This window comes from Polyodon spathula, chromosome 13, assembly GCF_017654505.1.
Source record: "Polyodon spathula isolate WHYD16114869_AA chromosome 13, ASM1765450v1, whole genome shotgun sequence".
Taxonomy (NCBI): domain Eukaryota; kingdom Metazoa; phylum Chordata; class Actinopteri; order Acipenseriformes; family Polyodontidae; genus Polyodon; species Polyodon spathula.
The window spans coordinates 13,571,795-13,597,667 of NC_054546.1; the positions used below are offsets into that span (position 1 = coordinate 13,571,795).

Sequence of the window (25,873 nt, forward strand, 5' to 3'; positions counted from 1 at the left end):
CCACACACACACACACACACACACACACACACACACACACACACACACACACACACCACACACACACACACACACACACACACACACACACACACACACACACACACACACACACACACACACACACACACACACACACACACACACACACACACACACACACACACACACACACACACACACACACACACACACACACACACACACACACACACACACACACACACACACACACACACACACACACACACACACACACACACACACACACACACACACACACACACCACACACACACACACACACACACACACACACACACACACACACACACACACACACACACACACACACACACACACACACACACACACACACACACACACACACACACACACACACACACACACACACACACACACACACACACACACACACACACACACACACACACACACACACACACACACACACACACACACACACACACACACACACACACACACACACACACACACACACACACACACACACACACACACACACACACACACACACACACACACACACACACACACACACACACACACACACACACACACACACACACACACACACACACCACACACACACACACACACACACACACACACACACACACACACACACACACACACACACACACACACACACACACACACACACACACACACACACACACACACACACACACACACACACACACACACACACACACACACACACACACACACACACACACACACACACACACACACACACACACACACACACACACACACACACACACCACACACACACACACACACACACACACACACACACACACACACACACACACACACACACACACACACACACACACACACACACACACACACACACACACACACACACACACACACACACACACACACACACACACACACACACACACACACACACACACACACACACACACACACACACAAATGACACACAAGTGACAAAGGTGCACCACAGGTAAGATTTTTGGAATATGAGAAATTCAGACTGTTCACTGATACCAGTTTGAAAAATCTCTTAAAAGGCCATGCATGCCCTGTAAGACTTAATAAATCTAAAGCAGGAGAAATAATGCTACTGATAACAAAAAAAGAGTTGATGATCTCATAGGGGTTTCATTAGCCCAGTTATAAATTTACCATTCTTCACTTCAACCGGCAGCTTCAAGATATCAATTACAGCTGATGACACAAAATACACATTAAACCACTAAAAAACATAACGATATCAACATCATCAAAGCACTTTACCTTTCTCATACACCTGATTTACTACACAGCACTGCACTAATCAAATTACTATCAGAATATGTGGCAAGATCTAAAGAAATGTGTCTGTGAAATAAGTAATAGGTCTGTGCTATTTTAACATCAAACATGTTTGATGAAATGTCTCACTGACACCTCTCTATAAGAATGCAGTATAAGCTGTGCTTAGCAAACCATACTGTAATAATAATCGTTTACATTTTGTAAATAATTTTAGTTTCGGTTTTTCAAATAATTGTGATAATTGATCATTTATCCAGCAAACATAAGACCTAGAGGCAAGAGTAATGTACAAAAAGATTTACAGAAAGTATACATCCATTTTGTATATGTCAAGTATATGTTAATAAGCAATTACAAATAAAAAGGCCCTGAAAATTACACCAGGGTCTAGTTTTAATTCCAGACATCTGTTCCAAGTCAAGCAGTGGGCAGGCATTCCCACAGTGTTCTCAGTGACATTAAGTGCTTTATGTCAAGGGTTAATCTTTTTCCATATTGTGTGTGTGCATATGGTGCCACTGCTGAAATAACTTTCTATGACCCTTACTGTTGCAGTCTGGAATCACAACCAGACAGTTGTGAAATCTGCTTTATAAATAATTCAAAACAAAAGAACACAGCTGGCGCCAGTCGATATGTTCCAGACAGATTACAAGATTTGGGAGAAGAGAAGATTTCAACATTTTTCTTACAGTACATGTTGACATTGTGTTCTTTTTTTTTCTTGATGATGTGTTAGTTATTTTGATTAACTCAGTATAAATAGTGCTGTTGTGTTCAGTGTTCTTTGATTAGACTGAAGTAAGTTGAACACAATCTTTAAAGTTTATAGAGTGAGGTAAGGGCCTAGTGGAGTGGAGTGTTGCTGATTTGCTTCCAGCACCTGGTGTTTGAATCAAACTACTTCATGTGTATTTATTGCATTTTACCTGCAGAATATAGTGCTTGAGGTACCGTCCAGGTGAAAGATCATAATTCAAAAACACGTATGATTATAAATGTATAGTGGCACTCTGCAAAGATTTCTTAAAATATTCAATTTTTAAAATATTTTTTTAAAGGGAAAAATACCCTAATAACTAATGTGTGCACCCATGCAATTTCTTACTAGTTACATTCGTGTGACGGGAGATAGTATGGGAGCTTATATATTTGTACTATTCTTCATCTTCAAGGGTCAACTTTGAACCTGTCTGTTCAATAGATCTGTTAAGATTTCCTGTCATCCCTGGCAGCTATTGGCAGTTTTGGGTCATTGATTTACTTTGTGTTTCACACTTTGCTCTGTAATAATGGGGTTGTATCATACAGAGGTGATGACAAATTTGTCCTTAGCAAATGGCGACGACCAAGAGCGGTTTTGGACCGATGCCCAGAAGTGACAGGAAATAGCTTTAGAGATCAGACCAGGACAAACCAGAATTTCATCAGGCCAATTTGTTCTGAAGTTTGATCCCAGCTTGCCTTTATTCTGTTTTGTTTCAGCTGTTTAAAGTAGTATTGAGTAATTTTAGCCTTTGGGTGGCTTCCAGGTTATATTATTATAAATAGTTAGTGCTTAGAGGCAGTACTATAGTACAGCTAATAACTACTACCGTAAAGCACTTATCTGGGATGAAACTTTTATCATTTCATGATTAAACATACCTGACAAATACGCTCTGAAATGTTATATGTTTTCTCAAGGTTTATGATGATCTAAGCAATTTAAAACTTGGCAAGAAAGTATGCAAGCTCTGTCTGTTTGATGGTATAAGGGAGATATGGTAAACTCACACAGGAAAGGCTCCTGCCCCTGCAGCGATCGAAACAGACCATGAATCAGTACTACCTAATAAGGTCAGACACCTAGATGTTCTTTTTAATGGTACATTTAAAGTATGTGGGGGTCTCATTCCAAAGCTGTTGACTTCAACCGAGAATGTAAAGGGGAAAATTCCATGTTAGCGATATTATTAGTGAATTGTTTGGCTCTATTTTTTTGTTTTGCATTTCAAAAATTTGGGAAACGAATTACAGATTTGAGTAAAGAGCTGTGATTTTTATTTTTCTTCTAATGTAAAACATATAGTTATGTTTATGGTTATACAGCATCTCCGAAAGAGCTTAAAAATTACATTTTAGTGAAAATACCAAAGCAAGTATTTTTAGCATGACCTTTCAGCCTGTTCCTTTTTATTGTGAGTTTGGAGCACAAACATCTCTTTGTAAAACATGGAAGTTACTCCTTTATTGCATTTCTTTTATCATATTCATCACATAGCCGTAGTACCTAGTATTTTTATCTTTATATTTTAAAATGACGGTTTACTCTATATACAAATGAGAATAACAAATGTTGCATTAAAAATAGTATTCTGTCCTTTTAAACTTTAGCAAGGTATGGAACTGTAAACGTGTAATCAAAAGATGATTGACAGAGAATGTGTTTATAATAATGTTCGATATGTAAATGATCTAAAGTGTTGGCAAGGCTTCAGTTACATGAACAATCCATGGTTTTGCTTAACTATTATAAATACACACACACACATGAACAACCACCTGGGTTTAATCTCAAATCTGCATAATGAATGATGTAAGCTTGGTTGTCTTTGGGTCTTTGGTGTGCAGTATACGTCATCAGAGTTTTGATCAATTGGCGGCCAAAGCTAGGGTGGTTTTTAGGTCAGGATTGAGGTATATCTGTGAAGCTTCGGGGGGTCTTTATAATATATAGCATAACATACTGTACCTAACTGTAGCTAGGTGGGTAGGAGCTGTAGCATGATTCAGGTGCTGTCAAAACTGTCATGGATTTGTTCTACTGATAATATATCTCTGAGATGAGGTTAAAAGAGTTAAAACTCTTGCCTAGAGAGGCATCCGTAGCGTGTTACCTTATTTACTCATTTCCCCTGATAGATGGTCCATCCTCCATCTGGGAAGACAGGAAGCTGGGCTGAAATCCTCTCAGGTCTACTGGATCCACAGGCCAGTTTTCTAAAAATGACAGACAACGTTGACTGATTGAGCTTATCTTTCCACAGACGCACTACGAAGACGGGGAGTATATCATACGACAGGGAGCCCGAGGGGACACGTTCTTTATCATCAGCAAAGGAAAGGTAAGCTCTCTTTCTCTCACTCAGGCTTGGGATGTTATTAACAGTGATAGGGGACACCAGGGATGCTATGCCAGCCAGTCACCTCTTGTTGGAGCAGATCGATTACCGCTTTTCGATTCATATTTATGCTGAACTATGGAGAAAGCCAGGAGAAATCGTATTCTGTCTTTCTTTATTGCTGTTTCTTTCTTAAGCTACTGTATTTCATTCAACATTAACTTTACAATAAATACAAAATTGTTAAAGACTATACTGCTATCACAGTTAAGCTTATGCATGGTATTTATATAAAGTTTAAGGAAACTGAGAATTTACCTTGTAAATGGTGATCTTTGTAGAAGCACAATAGGTAATCATAATCATGGAACAAACTGATAAAAAAGGGATAATGTATAGATCAGCCCTCCTTAAAATGGAACTAGCATTCCCAGTAATGGGAAAGCCCGACTGAGATCAGTTTAGCTTCCTATTAGTGTCCTGTGTTTATGTAATTTCATTTTAATGAGCTATAAAAGGGATGTAAAGTCATCTTTGGTTTTTGAAATTCCAGTCTTGGCCTTAAGAACGTGTAAAATAGACAATTGTGTGTGTCTAGTTTCGAAAGAAAAATCCCTTTTTATGCTACTGTCAGTAGCTTTGAAGCAGGTTAATGAAAGGCACTGTTATTTCCTTCCTGGTTAACACTCCAGGGAGCATCATCTTGTGAAACATTGGTAACACCCTTGCATCGAAGGCTTTATCTTTAAATATGTCATTTTAATGGCATTACTATATTTAAAACTGAACAGTATTAAAGTCCTACTGTATGCTACTGTGCATTAAAACACAACTTAAACAGTTAAGAAAAACAGTCAACTGAAAAGTCATTCCCTGCTGTGTATTTGCATAACTATGTAGCAGGTACTTCAGAATATACAAGGTACAGGTTTCTTCAGGGTGTTAACATGAAGCTGGTAAACTAGGGGTAGTACTCTTCAGACATTAGTCAAGAATTATGAGAAGCAGTACCTCTTTTTTATTGCATCACAGGATGTCCATCTAACAGTCTTGCAGTTATTAGTTTTAGGGTCCCTTAAGTTTTTGTTCTTGCTGTTGTACATAAATCAGTAAGTAGTAAGCAAATTCAGCAGTTTCAATAACACACTGGGAAGCTGGAGGCTCATAAGCGTACTAACACGTCCTACAAGACAAATCCAAATTATGTGTCTTCTGACAGGTGAATGTCACACGAGAAGATTTGCCCAATGAAGAAGCTGTCTTTCTTCGCACTTTGGGGAAAGGAGACTGGTTTGGAGAAAAAGCTCTTCAGGGGTAAGCAGTCATACACTACTGTTACACATCTATTTCCTGAAGACAGCTGAGTAAGTTGAATGCATGGAATATGTACTGTGCAACTCTGCTTTTAGAATTTGTGCAGAATTATCAAGTGACTTTTTTAGTAGGTATGTGCAAAATATACACATCCAGACACAAAAACGAAATTAACCTTTTGACATAAAATATTAGGAAAATTGTGGGGTTTGCATACAATAAATAAATAATGCATAAACATTTTAACGGGTATAATCCTGGACACTGTTCCTAGTGTGCACAGCTATTTGGAAGGAAGGTGTAACATAACCTTTGAGTGTGGATTATAGACTACAGTGACATCTTGTGGATTTCAAAAGAACGGCACTTTGCCACATTGCACATGTAATGTTTTGTTTTTGGTGACATGAAACAACATGTGCTTGACAGGTAATTGGTAAATCCTTAACTTGAGAATGAAAGAGCACAAGAACTACTGTTCACCATTTTTCAATGGCAGAAATGTCAGCAGTGATGATAGGATATCTGTGGTTCAGAGGTGTATGGGAGTGACGTAGTAATTAAGTTACTTTGTCTATATTAGCGCTGTAGTAGAAATATCTGCTTGTAACTGAATATGTGTGCACAGGATGTTATATTGAAATATGTATTCACATTCTGTTAACATAATACAGCACATGACGTTACTGTTTCATGGTTAAAATATTTACTGAAAATTTGTTTAAACTGGATTGATATTTGCATATAACTAGCAGGTGCAGTATGTACATGTATTACAATGTTCTTGGTAAATATTTTATTATTTATATGTGTTTTACTGAGGTGTTTGTTGAAGTCTGATGACTTAACCTGCTGTGTTACATAATCTCTCTGAAAGACTCATAGGAATTATACACCCCAGCCTTATATGTACAGTTTTGGTGCTTTTCAATGATACTGAAAGATCTTGCTCTGATGTTGGTACTAAACTATATTAAGACTGTTAACTCTGCAAATAAAAGTTAACCATACAGTATATAGTAATACAATTAGAAGGAAAATGGTAAGCTTGTGAATTTTTTACTGAACAGATTTGTGAGAATACATTTGTAAATTTTAAGCCGTGATAATCAAACTTGGTTGGACACCTCTCTGTAATCTCTCATATAGAATGTAGCAGGGCAGTCTTTATTCACAGTCAGTGTTAACGGTAGCTGCATTCATCTTTATGGAACACTAAATCCTCGGGGCCAGTAGACATCTCATCACTAGTCAAATTTGGATCTGAATTTTTGCCTCCTGGCTTGTGATTAGGTTGTAAGCTGCCTGCCAGTTCAAACCTGGTTTTGCAGAGATTTATTTGCAGAGCTTTGCTACGTGCTGAATTATGTATGAGTAGCAAACTGAAAGCTGGACACGTGTTTGAGATAGGTGGTGCCACTTAGCATAACAATAAAAAAAGAGTGTTAATGTAGAGTGATTCGAGTAGGATCTACAAATGCACTGGTTGTATGACAGTTGATTTGTAAAGTCTCAGTACACATGTTTAAAAAATTCCAGGGGAAATGCATTTGCAAGTTATCAGCATGGATACTTTTCCATCTGAAGCAGTACACATTTATACTGCTTAATGACTGCATTCTGCTAATGGACACAAATATGTGTCTAGACACAGTTTAAAAATAATAATAAAACATTCTCATGTATCCATTCTAAAATAAATGGATTTGCACATCACTGTATCTTTGCTCTGATTTAATTTGATTAATTACTGTTAGCCCAACATCAAACAAACAAATAAACAAAAAAAAAAGCTTTCCTTAATAGACATCATTTGTTTTCAATTTGTTTTGTTGAACATCGTCAGTAGAACAAAAAGTCGCAGTAAATGAACTGAATAGTTTTACTAAATACAGCCGACATTAAAAAAAAAAAAAAAAACACTGTGCCAGACATACACTGTGCCAGACATTACATTTCTTGTCAGGTCTGCTGAATAATAGTTATGATAAAGAATACAATAGCCTAATGTAGTGGTAGATTATGCGTAACACAAATGTACCATATTTTTGCAAACATAAGCGCATGCACCAATGAGCTTTTACAGTAATTGAGATAATACAGTAGTATAGTAAACTAAATTTGTGTTTGTTTAAAATGTGAAGGTTTTATGTTACAACACAATTTATATGTGCAAAGCAATTGTTTATAACACGTAAGTCTTATAAACTGATTCTGTACCCTTCTACAGATTTCCCCATATAATATAATTGCATTGACCTATAATGTGATTGTTCTCTTAATCTACTATAACCATTACTAAGCACACATAATTACAACACATTGAAAGAAAGGGTAAATGCCACAAATCTGCCAAGCTAATTTAGTGCTAATTTAGTAATTTGGGGTCCTAAAAAATACAGTAAATTATATGGCCACCTATTAGATATTTGTACCCCTAGCCGAACAAAAAAAATATTTTAACAATGAAAATATCAGTAGCTCAGCAGCAAGATCCAACACAAGGTTAATCACAATGGGTAATGGACTGAATGTGCCCCATGTTAAGTTGAGGTTACATTAAACCAGACTGGCCCATAATGCTGATTTATGCAGGTTACAGAATTATTTCAAATTGTAAATTGATGTATGCAAACAAATGGAAGAAGTGTAATGAGATTATTCGTTAATATGAAGATTCAGAACATTTTTATTAGTTTATATAAGTAAGTAAAAATATATATATATATATATATATATATATATATATATATATATATATATATATATATATATATATATATATATAAGATCACAAATACTTGGATAGGTACTACAAACATCCAAGGCATTCAGATGCAGAACAAACATCGCACTCATGTACAAGCCTTATGTATTAGTTATAATTTCACAAGTGTTTCTGCTTGTTTCTTAGTGTATGAAGACCAAGAGATGTACAGTCAGTTGAATGGAACGCTGATTCATATTTCAAAGTGCAATATTTTTCTACCCTAGAATAAACATTGGTCCTGCAATCTGTGGTAGTGTGGAACTAATAAAATAATAGCCTATTTAAACCCACTAAATGAACAGTGCTGTATTGTTTTGTACAGACTCCTTTAAAGACAATTGTAGTAAACATTTTCATAAATAATTCAAGAGCCTAAATTCACATTTTTTGTAAAACTTGCTTTATTCATGACATTATACTATCAGGGATAATGCAGTGATACATTATGCATTCTGCAGTGCAAATACATCTAAGAAAAAAACAACTTACACCTTGACCAAATAGAAGCAATAAAGATATGCAAATAAAAAGAAAATAGACTTTCTCTTTTTTTTTTTGCACTGCTTAGCTGCATTAAAGACGTTTTCTGACTTTGCATAAAAGGATATTAGAAAATGATTCAGTACCGTCAGCCAATCAGCTTCCAGTTCTAGCAGGCTCTAATAGATGGTAGATGCCTGCTGGAAGGTCTCAGCACCAACTGTGCATCAAATTTGAAATCAATCCTCGAAAGCGCTGCCTTTTTCTTTTTGTCTTGCTGGAAGCACAGTTCACATCTATTAGAAAGTAAATACTAAACAAAGACACAATTGATCCAAATTAATTAATAACCACCAAAACCAGCCAATCAATACTTGGCATCTACGAAAGCAACCAGTCCTGTACCTGCAACTGCCGAGAGCCAATCACAGACTATCAGCTCGACTGGAGCACTGACACAGCATCTTTCAACAACAACAAAGCAAAACACGGACAGTTCAGTAATATTGATCCATTCATGTATAGATTCAGGAGAGAAAGGCTTTGACTGAAGGTAGAAACATGGTGAGTTAGGAGGCATTTTAGAGTGGTATTTAATGCGAGTACGGTATCCATTTTAGGACATCCTCAGACCTCACCCCTCCTTGAGTCAATCCTCACCCCTCCTCGAGTCAATCCTCACCCCTCCTCGAGTCAGTTGTCAGGCATCAAGTATCAATCCTCAAGTTTTTTCAGGGAGAATGAGGAGTTTGACAGTCATCTGAATCACTCCATCAAACGAGCAAAGAAGCACTTTCGGTGCTTCCATTGGATGACACAGATGTCAGTATAGCTTTAATATGTGTACTGTAAGCGTTTTAAAAAATACTTTAAAAGTTACGAAGAGAGGTGACGATTGACTGAAGGAGGGGTGAGGTCTGATTTCTGACGATTGACTCAAGGAGGGGCATAGGCGGCATGTGAGTCTTTCGTTTGGGGAGGCTAGTATTCCACACTTTTCCCCCTGCATTTATTGTACAGTAAGATGCACACATATTATGTGTGTGTATATATATATATATATATATATATATATATATATATATATATATATATATATATATATATATATATATATAATTAAGAGTTCGATTTTTTTTTTCTTTTTATTACTCTGTTACCAGCGAGTTTGAATAATAAGTTTCATTCATTGTGTTGAGTTTGAAATATAGTCGGACTTATGAACACAAATAAAATGCTGTAAACCGGATTCATTCTCTTGCGTCTTTTAGAGAACTTGTATAATGTATAGCACAAAACAGACCTCAACACCACTCCAATGCTACATATGTATTTGATTGTTTTTTTCCCCCCAACATAAGGTGGCCAAATAAACATTGCACTAGCTTGTACTTTAAACCTTGTTGTTCCCATTTAAGCAAATTAAGGATATCAAGCTGCACTGTTTTTTTTTTAAACCTTTAAATCTGTTAAAAAAAAAAAAAAAAGAAATACAAATTTAAAAAATAAACATCGATCTCTCACAAATACTTTTTTTGTTGGTCAGAACAATTTCTTGTGAGGGTTTGGGTAATTTATTTTGAGGAGGCTTAGCCTCTCCAAGCCTCTTATACGCGCTGCCCATGAGGAGGGGTGACAGTTGACTCGAGGAGGGGTGAGGTCTGAGGATGTCCTAAAATGGACACCGTATGGGAGATTGTATTGGTAGTTCAGACTCCATTGTAGATGGACTGTTCAATAATTAAAACCTTAACAAGTCAATAAAAAATTTAAATCGATTTGCTAAATAAAAACTAATTGTTTTATATTTATGCAATCCTTGTTCTTTATTTAAAAAAAAAATCTTCGGGGCTATTTTCTTAGAACGTCTTTACTTCGGCTCGGGACGCATAACTCCCATTGCGGTCAACTATCGCAGGGTAGAGCCATCATCGACGGGCACTATCGCTTAATTATAAACCGGTCAGATGAATGGAACGGGAATGCTGTCTTCTGACTGGTTGCTGTAGAGGGCATTAATGGCCAGGAAATGCCCTCAGAATGTCCACACAACAATCACGATAAAGTACAGTAAGTTATCAGTCCGCCAAAAAGAACATCAAGTATAACTGTCAACTGTCAGAACCACAACAAATCCATGAAATAATGGCTAACAGGTCACAAAAACAAGTCCTCTATAAAAAATAACTAGCTCCATCTCTATCCAACAAGTGAGAATGGTCTTCACATCTTTCCAATGTTTTAACACATGGAATTATTGATGCCCATCAGCCGTCAATAGTTGAAAATCAGCAGCAAACCTTCCAACAAACTGCAAACCTGCAAAAGCACATTCAGACAGCGAAGCACGATGCTTTGCTCCACCCTCAGAAATCTCAGCCACGAACATAACCTGCTATGTTTCAAAACTGTACTTTCACAGGAAACCTGCAATTTAACTTGAAATGAGTAAAGTTAAAAAAATACAAAAGCAATGAACTTTACAAAATAAGTACTACCGTAATTGAATTCCTTTCTTTTACAATGAGTGAAGCAAACATAAAAAAATGTGTTGTACTTACAATCAATTCTAAAGAACACTTAAAATAATTAATTGTCCAACTTTGTCTGCTTTTTACAATGTACCACCTCCCACTGTAAATCCATCTCAATTTTGCATGCAGCTTCGTAGCCAGTTTCAAAGCTACGATTCTGCCTCGTCTGCCAGAAATACACAGTTATAAAAGCTGCATGAAGTATGTGCATAAATCATGCAAGTGCGCTCTGTAGCACTGGCAACTAGTAATAAAGTTGTAAATAAGCAGCGTGCAGTTGCTAATATCAGAAATCCGTTAACATTAAAGTCTATGGGATGGGACTGGCTCCTGGGAAAATGCTGTTAATAACCGAAAGTTGTCTAATAACCAGCATCTGTTATACTTGGAAAGGCCCATTCATAATCCAATCCAACTGGAAACAGAATTGAAGGTTTAATATCTAGAAAACAATATAATCTGGAAACAAGTAATAGTGAAGCAGACTGCTCCATACAAAAGTGATGGACTAAACGGTGAGGAAGAACAGAGTGGTAAGTAAAATACCTTGTTTTCTAAGTACAGAACAACAAATAGGCAGACAAGTTTAAGTATAGAGTTAGGTTCACAAAAAAAGAAGCTGCTGTTTTGATCAGACAGCTTTTGATCTCACATCTCACTCCACTGTTTTAATTGGAAGTAAACTCATCTTATTAGCATGTTTATAAAACCAATTGGTCTCTGCTAATGGTTCTTTGTTCCCTCAAGTCAGTTCCTTTGATCTTTAACAAGATTTAGTGATCAATGTGTTGCTCGCATGGTAAGTAATTACAATTTGTCATTAGTGAGTATAAAGTACTCAATGTTTAGCCCCTGATGGATGGATAGACCAGCAATTAGACTAAGTAAACTTCATAGTAGATTTACCCAGTAGCTTTATGGCCCTCCATAAGTAGCTTACTTGATGGTTATCAGACTGAATGCAGGAGGGAACTGTCAATAGTCCCTAAACTTGGAAGTGTTAACAGCTATTTTACATTGATCCGTTTTCACCTTGCCATTCTAACCTGACTTGCGGAATAAAGCTTGAGGTGATAACCAAGACTGACTAGATAAGAAGTCCAACTGACTGGCTAAGAAGTACAATTTAACAAACATACTTTATTGACCAATACAGTAAGTAGTTTAGCAATGACTAATACATATTTAAATGTTCCACACTTTTGAACTTTCACTTTAAAGAATGCTACAACTTGGATTTGCTGTGCGCTCTGTTTTAAAACTAGATGAGTTTTTATACCAGGTTGCAATTTGCTGAGAGAGAGTCGATTATTGAAAATTAATGCGTCATCATACTGAGGTTGTGCATTGTAATTCATAATCAAAAATTGCTATATAGTTTATTTAACATTTTTGGAGTGAGGTGTGTGTTTAGCCCACAAGCATTTTACTACATCATCACCAGTTGAAAATAAAATCACAGTGATGCATAATTCCAATAAATACCATGTCCATGTATTTTTTATATAGAATAGCTTATACAAGATATCCAAATACGATGAACTGGAGCATGCATATAGGGCTCAGTCAGGCTGATAACACTGACCTTTTCATTTAAGGACCTTCCATTGCTTTTGTTTGACAGTGGATGCAATGGAAAATGAAATGCTAGTTTTGTGGTTCGTTGACAGAGCGTGATGTTTGTGATCTTCTCCTCCATTAATTTCAATGAAGAGACAGAAAGTGCTGCTGTGAAATGTACTGAAAAGGAAAATGATCTGTGACTGTCTGACAGTTATTGTCTGAAAGCCCCAGTAATCTTTCATAGCCCACTCGCTGTAATTGTAAAAAAGCATTTAACAGTTCTGGAATGTGTCAGGTTGTCATAGAAAGGGGAAAGGTAGTAGTTTGGCAATGAATATTGTTTTCCCATGAGAGTCAGTTATTTTGAAGTGTGCCTATATTAGGGCATATTTGTCCAATCATTAACTCCAGTATGCAATTTTTAGAAACATATATAAATAATGAAAAACACACTAGTAATGTTACAATACCAGCTTTCGTATCCTTTGCTGTATCAGCTGTGTAATGTGTTTGTGCAGCACACATTACCAGTTGTGACAGGGTCTTGCTCGTGTCACGCGTGTGAGTAGCCACTGTTCAAGCATACAGCGAGACAGAGGTGGTGTTGAAACGCCGGCACAGGCGCGCAGGTTTTATTCACAACAAACATAAAACGAAAGTAAAATAAAGGTGGTCATGTGACATTACCAGCGATGGTAACGCACAGAAGACTAATACAGCAAACTGTACAAAAAGTGCAAAATAAAACACAATACCACAAACTCTAAATCAAAGGTGCCGTGAAAACGGCAGGCCTTGCAGCAGCCCCGAGCTATCTCCCGCGGATGTTTTTAAAATGACGGACACTCGGTCGAGACCCGCCCACCTGCTGATTGAAGACTAGCACAGCTAATCACTTGCTGCCCTTCCCCTCAACCAAGCATAGCAGGCAGCAAGTCTCAATCGAGCACCCGTCTGTAAACAATAATACAATCAAACTAATCAACTCCAAAACGATACACAGTAAACCCATTCCCACATAAATCACACCAACACTAATTTACCACTGTGCAGGGCAATCGCCCTGCCACACCAGTATACCAGTGAGGTGCACTGGGACCCCCAGCTTCTATTTCAGACAGGCTGTGGTGGATACTAGACAAACAGACTAATTTAATTATATTAATAGTCTGCCTGAGTGTGATGGCCCGCTGCCTTGGCATAACCTTAGAGCAATTGCTCAAGACCACAGCTCAGCATGAGGTGGATTTTCTAGGTAAACAACTACTCATGTAAAAACAAACCCAAATTATACCAACAACGCAAGCCATGGGGTGTTAAGACAGAGCTGTTGTCACTTGATTTATGTCCTATATCTATCTAGCCCATCAAGCTTTTTTGAGTAAAGGAAAGTTGGGCAGTTTTAACCACTTAAGAGGCCATGGTGGTATTGTAGCATCATACAACATATGCAGTGCATCCTTATAATAAATGTAAGTGCAAAATACTATTTTTGTGAACCTATATACATCTTTTTTAATTTAAACTATAGAAGAAGTTCTGTACAGTACAGTCAAATCTGCTTGACATCACTCCTGTTAACGAATCAGTGGGGACAAGCTCCTTTATATATATACAGTGCTGTGAAAAAAAGTATTTGCCCCCTGTCTGATTTTCTGCATTACATACTCTGTAGTATATAGAGGGAGTCTGAGAGAAAAAAATGACACCAAAGTTTGGTGCTTCTTTCATTTTTTTGGTGTGCAAGGTAATCAAACATGCAGTCTTCAGGCCCCCCTAGTTAGCTCAAACCTGTTAAAGGGATAATTGGGGTCAGCTGTTTGAATACTTTGGTTAACAATCAGGCCTGATTTGGGCCAACCCTGCCCAATATAAGTCTGACTAACTTTGGCCCTTACCATCAGAGTGAAGTTGTCAGCACACAGGTTCTAGAGGCACATCATGCCACGATTAAAAGAAATTCCTGAAGACCTCCAGGAAAAAGTTGTGGATGCCTATTATTTTGGAAAGGGTTACAAAGCCATTTCTAAGGCTCTGGGGCTCCAACAATCTTTCCAGGAGTGGCCGTTCTGCCAAAATCTCTCCAAAAGCAAGACGTAAAATCGTCTAAAAAGTTACAAAGAACCCTAGAACAACATCCAGGGATCAGCAGGCCTCTCTAACCTTGGCTAAGGTCAGTGTTCATGACTCCCACCATCAGAAAGACACAGGCAAAAATGGGATTCTTGGCAGAGAACATGAATGCTCATCTCAAGTTTGCCAAAAAGCACCTGGATGATCCTCAAGAGTTCTAGAACATGTTCTATGGACAGATGAGCCAAAAATTGAACTTTTTGGCCAACATGGGCCTCGTTATGTCTGGCAAAAACCAAACACTGCATTCCACAGTAAGAACCTCATACCAACGGTCAAGCATGGTGGTGGTAGTGTCATGATTTTGGGATGCTTTGCTTCATCAGGACCTGGACAACTTGCCATCATTGAAGGAACCACGAATTCTGCTCTGTATCAGAGAATTTTACAGGAGAATGTCAGGCCATCCGTCCATGAGCTGAAGCGCAGCTGGGTCATGCAGCAAAACAATGAACCGAAACAAACAAGCAAGTCTACATCAGAATGGTTGAAGAACAAAAAATGTAAAGTTTTGGAATGGCCTAGTCAAAGTCCAGACCTAAACCCCATTGAGATGTTGTAGCAGAACCTGAAACGAGCAGTTTATACTCAAAAACCCACAAATGTTGTTTGTGAGTTGAAGCAGTTCTGCATGAAGGAGTGGGCCAAAATTCCTCCACGGCGCTGTAAGAGACTGATCAATAACTACAGGAAGCGTTTGGTTGCAGTTATTGCTGCTAAAGGTGGCGTAACCAGTTATTGAGTCTAAGGGGGCGATTACTTTTTCACACGGGGCATTGGGTGTTGCATAACTTTCTTTAATAAATAAATATTAGATTTTGGTTGAAGATCTGATGACATTCAGTGTCAGACATATGCAAAAATGCAGAAAATTAGACAGGTGGCAAATACTTTTTCACGGCACTGTATATATATATTATATATATATATATATATATATATATATATATATATATATATATATATATACAGTACCAGTCAAAAGTTTGAGTATGCTTGCTGGAAACTAGGTTTTTTTCATAATTGACAATGTTTTACGTCATATACGCTTCTGTAAATACTTGAAAATGACACGTTACAATATACAAAACAAAACATAAGAAGTATCAAAGCAATGTTCAAGAAAATTGAATATCGTCTCTAAATCTTGGATTCGTCAAAATAGCCACCCTTTGCTTTAATAACAGCCTCACAAACACGTTAGGTTAACAAGTTTCAGCAGGAAATCACCCGACATGTCTTCCCAGCTCTTCTGCAGCAATTCCCAGAGATGTAGGGCACTTGTGGGTAGCTTTGCTTTGACTCTTCTGTCCAGTTTGTCCCATACAAGTTCTATGGGATTGAGGTCTGGAGACTGATTGACCTTCATTTCTTTGCTTAACTGAGCGTATTTTGCCATTTTCTGCTCCCTTACATTCAGGAATGACAAACTTGTGCCTATTCTACCTATATTTATAGTAATCATGGACCCTAACCTGTTAACAATAATTGGTGACAAAAGGTTAATTAGGTAACATGCTAGTTAACTCAGAGAACATCTGACAAAGACACTTGTATACTTAGGCCTGTGTTCTAACACTGTGTTGTACTCATTTCAGACTTTTAACTGACTTGGGCTTCAGACTGAAGTACATGTGTAGTTGGAGGTTAGACATGATTCAGAGAGATCTAGTAAGGTGAAAGGGGGTGATTTAAATATCTTAATTTTAAAAAGTCTCCAGTACGAGATGACTAAAACAGAAAAGTGAATGAAAAACTACATTAGATAAGATAACTATGATGTTTCATAACCATATCAATTTGCTGTTTTAATGAATGTTATATATAAATATTAAACCAATAATATAATGTGGCAGCGACCTAATATGGCTGCCACATTTGCTGTTATGTGACTTTTCTGCTTCCAGTTGATACCCCCCACACACTTTTAAATATTGCTTTGAATTGTATTGTATTCTAGGAATGCCTTTGTCAAGTTTTTATTGAGTATCAACCTGCATCTCAGAAACTGTATACGAAACATGCTTCTACTAATTGTTTCACATAGACATTTAATCGCAGGTGCACATTCCCCTTACATTGTTCCCAGTGTGGTGCTTTGTTTTTGTGCACAGAGACGTCAATATTAACTCTAGGGCTTTACCTCTAATCTCCTGCCTCTTGCAATTGACCCAAAGCAATTAAAACGTAATATGCCCTAGTGTCTGTCCTTCATTTTGGCAAGCACCCAGAAATGGAAATTCATTGCTGAACTTTCCTGGTTGACCTTAACAAACACTTGTCTATGTTGAAGGAATACAAATATTTAGGAGAAGGCTTGAGTATTATACGTTTTATTTTTGCTAAAAAGAGGAAGCTATTGTCCACTTGGAACCGATATGCAAATAAATGAACTCAAGGTTCTGAGGTTTATGTATACTTTATAGCCACTGCTGGAGTGATGACTGTACACATCCAATCTTCGCACCTGTCTTTGTCTTTTGTGAAGACGTGTGACATGTTCTGAACGTACTATCCAAGCACTGAGTGTGAAATAATGCAAGTCCTATTTTTGAAGTGTTTTATACCTGGATTAATTCCCAGCTCTTCAAATAGGCACGTAGCCAGGTCAGATTATATATTTCAGACTTAACTCCTTCCAACACATTCACCCCTCCCCTGACCCAGCCTAAGTGGATACAGTAATACCATCAGTTCAAATATTTCCATAAAGTGCTTAATCCACATACAAAACAACAACAATGGGATCAGTGTTTTATTTTTGCAGTTTAAGTGTTTTACAAGTGTTTTACAAGTGCAGTTTAATGGAAACTCAAACAAGTATCCAGAATCATGGGTTTTGACATGACTTTGGGAAAAAACACAAGTGCAGAATTAAATGTTGGATATCAGAATGACTTCATAGCAAAATGCAGCAGAATAAGGAAAATACAGCATTAGAGTTGGTCATATAATTATGAAATAATTTTATCAGATGTGTTTTTGCATTATTTTCATCCACAAATAGGGGGCTACTTTGCTTACAAACAGGGGTTGTAATGGTACAATCGGTACAGCTGAAATAATGCAGTCTGAAAATATTCTTTCATAGGATGAGTGGAGTATAAGTGCAGAAGCTGTCTCTGGTGACCACACATGGTCTGCTGTTTGGAAAGGTGTGGGTTGGGTTTGGTTCAGGGAGGAAGCATGGAGTCTCCTTGTGGCACCGGCATTGTGACTGGACAGAGCAGGTGTTTAGAGCATGTCACTGCTGAGCTGTTATTTCAAGGATGATGACAAGCAGGAGGATCTGGATCTGAGGACTGGATCCACTATACAAAATGCTTCATGTCTGTGTGGACAGAGGTTATCTGAGGATGCAACTCAGATTCTGCTTTGCTTGTGCTTTGTAATGCTATCAAGCTGAAGCGTCCACCAGCAGCTGTGACCTTTGAGGGAACAGATAATCTGAATCTGTCAGAGACTGGGGAAGAATTCCAGTGTCATTCCACTGTATAAGACTTTGCAGAGGACAAGCTCAGAAAGAGAAAGTGCAAATGTCTAATCGAATGGACCTGTTCTTAGTATGGATTACATTGAATCTGATACAGACTCTTCTGACTGGGACAATTCCTCCCCAGAATATACTGAAGAAGATTCTGATGCTGAACTAGAGACATGTAGAGAGTCAGTATTCATTTTACCTGTTACAGTAAAACCTTAAAAAACTATGATTCAACTAAATATGTCAAAATATATGTTGTGTGGGTTTGTTCTTTACACAGTACAATCTTTAGCTTTACAAACCATTAGATATTCAATAAGTCATTATATTAATGGTTTTATTCTTTCTAAACTTTTCAACAGGGAAGATATCAGAACAGCCAACGTCATTGCTGCTGAAGCTGTGACCTGTTTGGTTATTGACAGAGAGTAAGTACAAATTAATGATGTATTTTACAGTTCATTGCCTTTTAAATTAAATGCATTTGCTCACCGCAGAGGTAAATGAGTGTTTTTTTTGTGTTTTTTTTTTTTTTTTTATAAGACAAACACACTTTGAAATTACTTTTCAAATAAAAATGTTAGTTCTGTTCAAATCTCCCAAAGTTTTCAAAGCTTTCTATACTGCTAAGAATATAGAAAAAAAATCAACGTTGATGAGAAGTTGTGCTTCTCACCATCATAGTCTACCCATGCTGTCCAGCATACCGGGCTCATAATTGTTTGTACTTGTGCAACTAGTATCATCATTGTAATTCCACAGGGTACCTGGGAGACGATGGAAATTTTTTTCTTACAAAAGAACAACACATAATATCCTAAGTAAAGATAAAATAGCTCTGTTTTATTCTTTTCACACTTTTATTTATAAACATATTGTACTACTTTACCTAAGGTAACAATAGTTAATACAAAATGAGTTCTTATTGGGGTATGTGAAACCAGACAAAAGTGTGCTGTATTTCATCTTAAATAGTCACACAGTTCCCTGTCTCTTTTAGAAACATGAATATGGTGTTCACACACTAAAATAAACCATCCACTGAGATAACCTTTAGTGTGATGAATTGTAAATGGGGCCCCCACACACAATGCCATTGGGCACAGAATTACACTGCTTCAAGGCTGTGCTAAAAAAAGGAAATCATATGCAGAGACAAAGACAGTTTGCAGCGCAGGAAATCAACCACTAATTTCCAACAAAGTCAGGCTGGAAGGTCTTGTTTATCTTGGTTGAATGGTCCTGGCTCTGCTGGAAAGATAATTATCAGTTTTGTGTAGTTTACCTGGTACTGCTAGGAATAGTAAGACCTAGGCTCTAGGAGAATTACATGACAAAGGAGTCGGTTTGAGGGCTGTGGAAAAAGTCGACCCATAGTTAAGCAGTTGATTATAGTTGTAATTATTATTCATAAAAGTAATCCTAACACTATCCTTAGCCTTTTTATGTCCTAATCGAACCTTATATTGGATGACTTTTTGTTATTTTCATTGTCATTTTTAATAAACATTAAATGAAAGCACAACACTCCTAATACAAAGAAAACCAAAAACATTGTGGACCAAAAGAAAAGTATCTCCACCTAAGAAATAACCTGCCTTATGTAGTAATGCATAGTACCAGTGTCCTCTGAAACCCTTTTGACAACTGCCACAACAAGCAACTGTTTACGTGTCTTGACAACAGCAAGGCAGCAGTGTTTCACATTCCCTTGAAAGATACTATGATTTGAGCCCAGAGGCCTCTAACCACTCTACTCACACTCTGTACTATATGGTCTTATCTCCAATCCGTGTACTGGCCATGTTTAACATTTTTTGCTTCTGTAATTCGACAAGATTGGAATCCTGTGGGTATGTCTGCAGTTTAATAGGTATGCAGCCCTCCATGCACAGCTGAAGATCTGAGGCATCAGAAAAAATATAAAGTTCCATGAAATAAGAAAAAATACATATATGCTTTATATATTATATATATATATATATATATATATATATATATATATATATATATATATATACCACATATTTTTGTGGATTGAAAATGGCTGAAGATGATAATAATCTATCCACATATATATCAATTTCCATCTGTATTTTTCCAGATCCAGATTTACCATTCATCAATTCCCTCCAGTTTTAGTGTCCTCCTTGCACCCTGAGTATAAATATTTAATTAAATCCATGTGTATCTGAAATGCTGTCCCGAGGGTGCCTCATTCTCAATACACAGTTCTCTTCGACTTTTCAGATCTAGTAGAGACAATTTTCTCTTTATGCCCCACCAAAGTCCATCAGTCATAGGTCCCTCCAGAACAAAGTTATTACATAACTTTAAAATGCTTATCCTTTGAATCTACCCATGTTAGTTTAAGTAGTGGCTGTCTGTTTTCAAGTAAGAACCAAGCTTGTTGTCAGTAAGAACTAGGCTTGTTTTCAGTAAGAAGTCCCACTTGACCTAGTTCCAAAACTTCATAATGATTTATACTGGAAGGGCAGCGTGGAAAAGAAGGGTGTGATGGGGACATGTTGAAACGCCACCACACAACCTTTCCATATAGTACTGTTCAGATAATGACAGATTTGGTCGGCTCTGTCCTACGTCATAAGTGCTGATCATTCTTCTTAAGAGGTTATGTAAAGTTAGTCTGTTGTTGTCTGTCTCTATGCTTTCCAGCTGACGAGAAGTACCCTGTGATATGGTGATTCACATCTTACTACTCATAGATAATTAAAATGTCTCCACAGTTCCCAGGAGCTTTGATGTTGCCTCCCTGGAATTGTAGCTGTTTGATGTCTAGTTTGAGACCTATCTATTGTCTCAGAGCTTTAAGTACTTGTGCAAAAGATGCACATTAACAATTGTAGGTACAGTACATCTGGAGGACAGATAGGATGAGGTTTAGCTATGTATTAAGTAGCTAACTTATTTGTTATTCCCTACAGTTAAATCAAATTAAGTATGGTATCTTTGCTTATCTAAAGCAAGCAACTGTATAAGTAACTTCTGTTCAAATGTGTTTACAACTTAGTAATTAATTAGGCTTGCAATTAAGTATGGGATTAACAACGCTAAGTGTTGAATCGGTAAAAATAATTCACTGTTTTGAGTGTTGTTATACAGAAGGAGTAACTATATGTCATTCGAGCTGATTGGGAAAGCCGCAAATCAATACAAATACACCATCCCAATTATTATTATTTTTTTGTTATTTACTGGTTTACGGACAGTGTTAAAATTTGACTTTTTTTTTTTTTTACTGATTATAAATTTCCAGACGAGTGGCAACCTTGCCCCTCTCCCCCCTTTAACCCTCTTCCCCCATCACCCTCCCCCTGTCTTTCTGTAAAATAATAGAATTCCTGTTTTATTACAAGCAACACACCCACTGAACAAGTGATTTTGCAGCCTATCCTAACCAACAGGGGCGCCATTTCATAATAATTCTAAATATTTACTGTCTATTCTTCAATACTTTGGACTTTAGCATTGTACATGTTTGATAAGACAAACCACAAGATAACCCTTTCTCAGCAAATAGTAAGAACTATATAAAGCAATGAAAACATTTTCTTTCTTTAAATATGTATGCTTAATATAACAATAATAATTACAAGCCCTAAAAGGGTGTATATACATAAAAAACGGCATACACTAACATGCTTAGTCTATTTATTCTAAATAACTAAACAGTAATCACAGGTACAAATACAGAAACATACTACTTTAAAACTACTACTATAAGCTATCTTAAGCCTTTTCGTGATCCACATCCAGTCCTTGATCATCACAGCTGAGCTTCCTCTAAAGAGGTAGCTTTCCATGATAATCTTCCTTTTCCTTCCCTGAATCTTGAGACCCCTTTCACAGTCCACCTGGACTCCTTCCAGGTTCACTTCTGCAGAAAGAAAAGGACCGTGTTAATGTAGCTCACTTCACTCACGCTAGCTCATGCTAACTTTACCTGTTTAGAAAGGACTGCAGCTCATTTTGTTTCAGGAATAATTAATTAAAAGCAGAGGTATTATAGTAGTAGGGAGTATGAAAGTTTACTTCATAATGGAATGGCAAGAGAAACATCCAACGTTTACTGTTTCAGCACTAAGAAATGTTGTAAAAAGTTATCTGTCCTAGAAGTGGAATTATTTCTGCTGCGCAGCTTCAGATTCCACAGCTTGACCTGAGACAGTGATAAATAAATAGATAGATAGAAAGATAGATAGATAGATAGATATATATATATATATATATATATATATATATATATATATATATATATATATATATATATATATATATATATATATATATATACATACACATATACATACATACATACATACATACATACATACGTACATACACACACACACACACACACACTGATAGCATTTACCCTGGTATCCCTGATATTTTCTTCATAGCCCTACAATGTAACAGGTTTAGGTTTGATAATCCCTCCTGTCTTCATTGGCATGAAACTGCAATTGTGCAATAAGCCATGACTCTCAACTTCAGCAGTATGCAATCATATACAAGATTAGACTTCTAGTGTGTCAGAAGGAGACAGGTAATGTGGTGGGCTAGTTCACTAGCATGCTGTCATGGTCCTTCTTGTGGGACTTAAAAAAACAGCTGATTCCTTCTTTTATTTTCAAAGACTTGGTTAATTTACCTTATAATCAATGTCAAAGCTAGTTGTTCTATGGAAGTGAGATGGTTCAGTGGGCAAATTCACTAGCATGCTGTACTGTTCTTTCTTGTGGGACTGAATTCAAATCCAGCTGATTATGAAAATAATTTACCTTTATATTCAGTCTGAAGCAAAGCTTTCCTGTGGGTGCTGGTGGCAGAGTGGGCTCATCTCATGGCCTTCTCTCACTGAAGACAGCAGTTCAAATCCAGGTGCTGGAGGTGAGTTCCTGAGGTAAGTAATGATGTTGGTTGTGTTTCCACAGATGGTGGAGAAGACCTGCCCTGCAGAGGTAGGGGAGAATAGACAGGGGGGGGTCTGCCCCCCCATCAGGGAGGAGTGTAGATGGTAGAGGTGTTGCTGCCGGTAAAAAAAGGAAGGAGGCAAGCAGTAGTTTTCTTCATTTGCATATACTTGTTTAAATATACTAATTGTGTGCATTCTATTATTGTATCTTTAAAAGAGAAAAGTATGGTTTGTTTTCCTACTTCCTTTTCCTCTCAGGCAGCAACACCTCTAGCTTCTACTCCCCTCTGCAGGGCAGGTTCTCTCCTCCTCCATCTTTGGAAACACAACCAACATGATTACTTACCTCAGAAACTCACCTTTAGGAGCTGGATTTGAACTGCTGGCTTGAGGGAGAGAAGGCCATGGGATTAGCCCATGTTTCACATTGAATAGGTGGTAAATTATCATTGAAAAAGTCTTTGAAAAGGCAGAATCAGCTGGATTTGAAATTCCCCAAGGAAGAACAGTACAGCATGTTAATAACTTAGCTCGCTGCATCATCTCACTTTCATAGAACAACTTACTTTTTCATTGACTAGAAAGTAAGTAAACCAAGTCTGAAAATAAAGGAAAGAATCAGCAGGATTTGAACTCCAATTATAACACTACACCAAGAGTAAAGCTGGCCTACCTGCTCTGCGAAACTCATCATTACATTTCATGATGTTGACCTGGGGATTTTGCAATTCTCAAATTGGTTTAATTTGTGACTTAAACTGGATTCAAAGCCAATCCTTATAGGTCTATATTGGACAGTTGAACTAATTATCCTGGGAATCAGAGTCCAATGTACTACCAACTAAGCTAGCCAGAGAACTGCTTAACACCTATGTGAAATGCCTACTAGTACTTGAATTAATTCTTTATACACTATGCAGGGGCAAATTGAGAATGGATAATATTTTCAACCCACAATACAAGGCATGAACCACAACTTTGGTGTTTATTTACAATGTTTATTTTTTATTTTTTTTTTTAGCCACTTGTGCTGTGCTTTTGTGTTGTTCTGGGCGTCATGGCAACCAGATTTAGACAGGGTCCTGTGGGAGGGGCATCTTTTTTGGACAAGAATGTTTTTCCCCTGCCAAAAAGCTGTCCTTCCAATGCAATTATTTTTAGAAGGGAGCCTCTGCCTGTGAGCGACACCCTTATAGATAGGTGGATAATGAATACAGTGGAAGATACAGGTCATAACAATGCAGCAAGAAAAACAATTACTATTTAGAAAAAAAGAATCAAGACAATAAATTAGTTACACTACAAAAGTAGTGCCGCTGCTAACAGTAATAGCAGTAAACTATTTCTTGGAGCATACAAATGACCCTGGGATAGATAAAAAAAAGTTGCTGTTTGTTTTATTATGCCCTCTCTGTGTTCTGCAGAGCTTTCCTGTTATGAAACAGCATTTTACAACAAAGAGTTGAAAGTTGGTTAATTTATTTCATACAGCAAAAACACAGCAATTTTAATAACGTTTTACATTTTGGGACAAGCTACTTTTTTGTAAAAAAGATATGTTGTACAAAGCCCTGAAGATAACGAAAGAAGGCACATGGAAGCGAAGTCTAAATATTCTTTGTCTTTTACAGCTCATTTAAACACTTGATCGGAGGGTTGGAAGATGTATCTAACAAAGCCTATGAGAATGCAGAAGCTAAGGCAAAGTAAGTGTTTGTTTCTTACACTTTTTCTGTATTAGCTAATAATAAACATGAAATGGGTAATCTTCAGATAGTAAATGCATGTCTGTATTGTTTGAAAGTCAGTACAAAAAAAATTGTCCAAAATTAAATACAAAAACATCACACACACTTTCTTTCCTGTTTCAGCACATCACATATATCATGATAATTTACTGGAGAATGAAGTGAGATTAGTTAACGGATCACAGTTGCCTTGAACTTGATCTGGATAATCCACAAAACCAATCTGTGCTAAACTGAGCTACACTAGAGATCCTTGTTTTACATGCTCTGCTAGCCCATCTAAAGTGTGCAGCCGTCACTGCATATCTTTCAGTTATTTCCAAGGCATCAGCTCAATCGAGTAGTGTTAGTTTCCAACAGGATTTCTACTACATGGCCTTTGAGAAATTATAAAACGCAAGAGTTGAGATCCAGCAGCCCGACATCCCTTATGAACTTTAATAATTATA

General features: G+C 37.1%; 1 protein-coding gene across 3 annotated transcripts in view; it reads left to right on the top strand.

The window, feature by feature from the left end:
- LOC121325521 (cGMP-dependent protein kinase 1-like) overlaps positions 1–25,873 on the top strand; it is a 143,069-nt gene that overhangs the window by 101,492 nt on the left and 15,704 nt on the right. For 2 of the 3 annotated variants that reach the window (XM_041268077.1, XM_041268076.1), the window contains exons 6-9: positions 4,385–4,462; positions 5,679–5,773; positions 19,100–19,165; positions 25,308–25,382. In XM_041268077.1, coding sequence (XP_041124011.1) covers positions 4,385–4,462; positions 5,679–5,773; positions 19,100–19,165; positions 25,308–25,382 — 314 coding nt within the window. Of the gene's footprint in view, positions 1–4,384; positions 4,463–5,678; positions 5,774–18,803; positions 18,920–19,099; positions 19,166–25,307; positions 25,383–25,873 lie in introns of those variants that run through there. The other variant, XM_041268078.1, reaches the window with a different exon arrangement.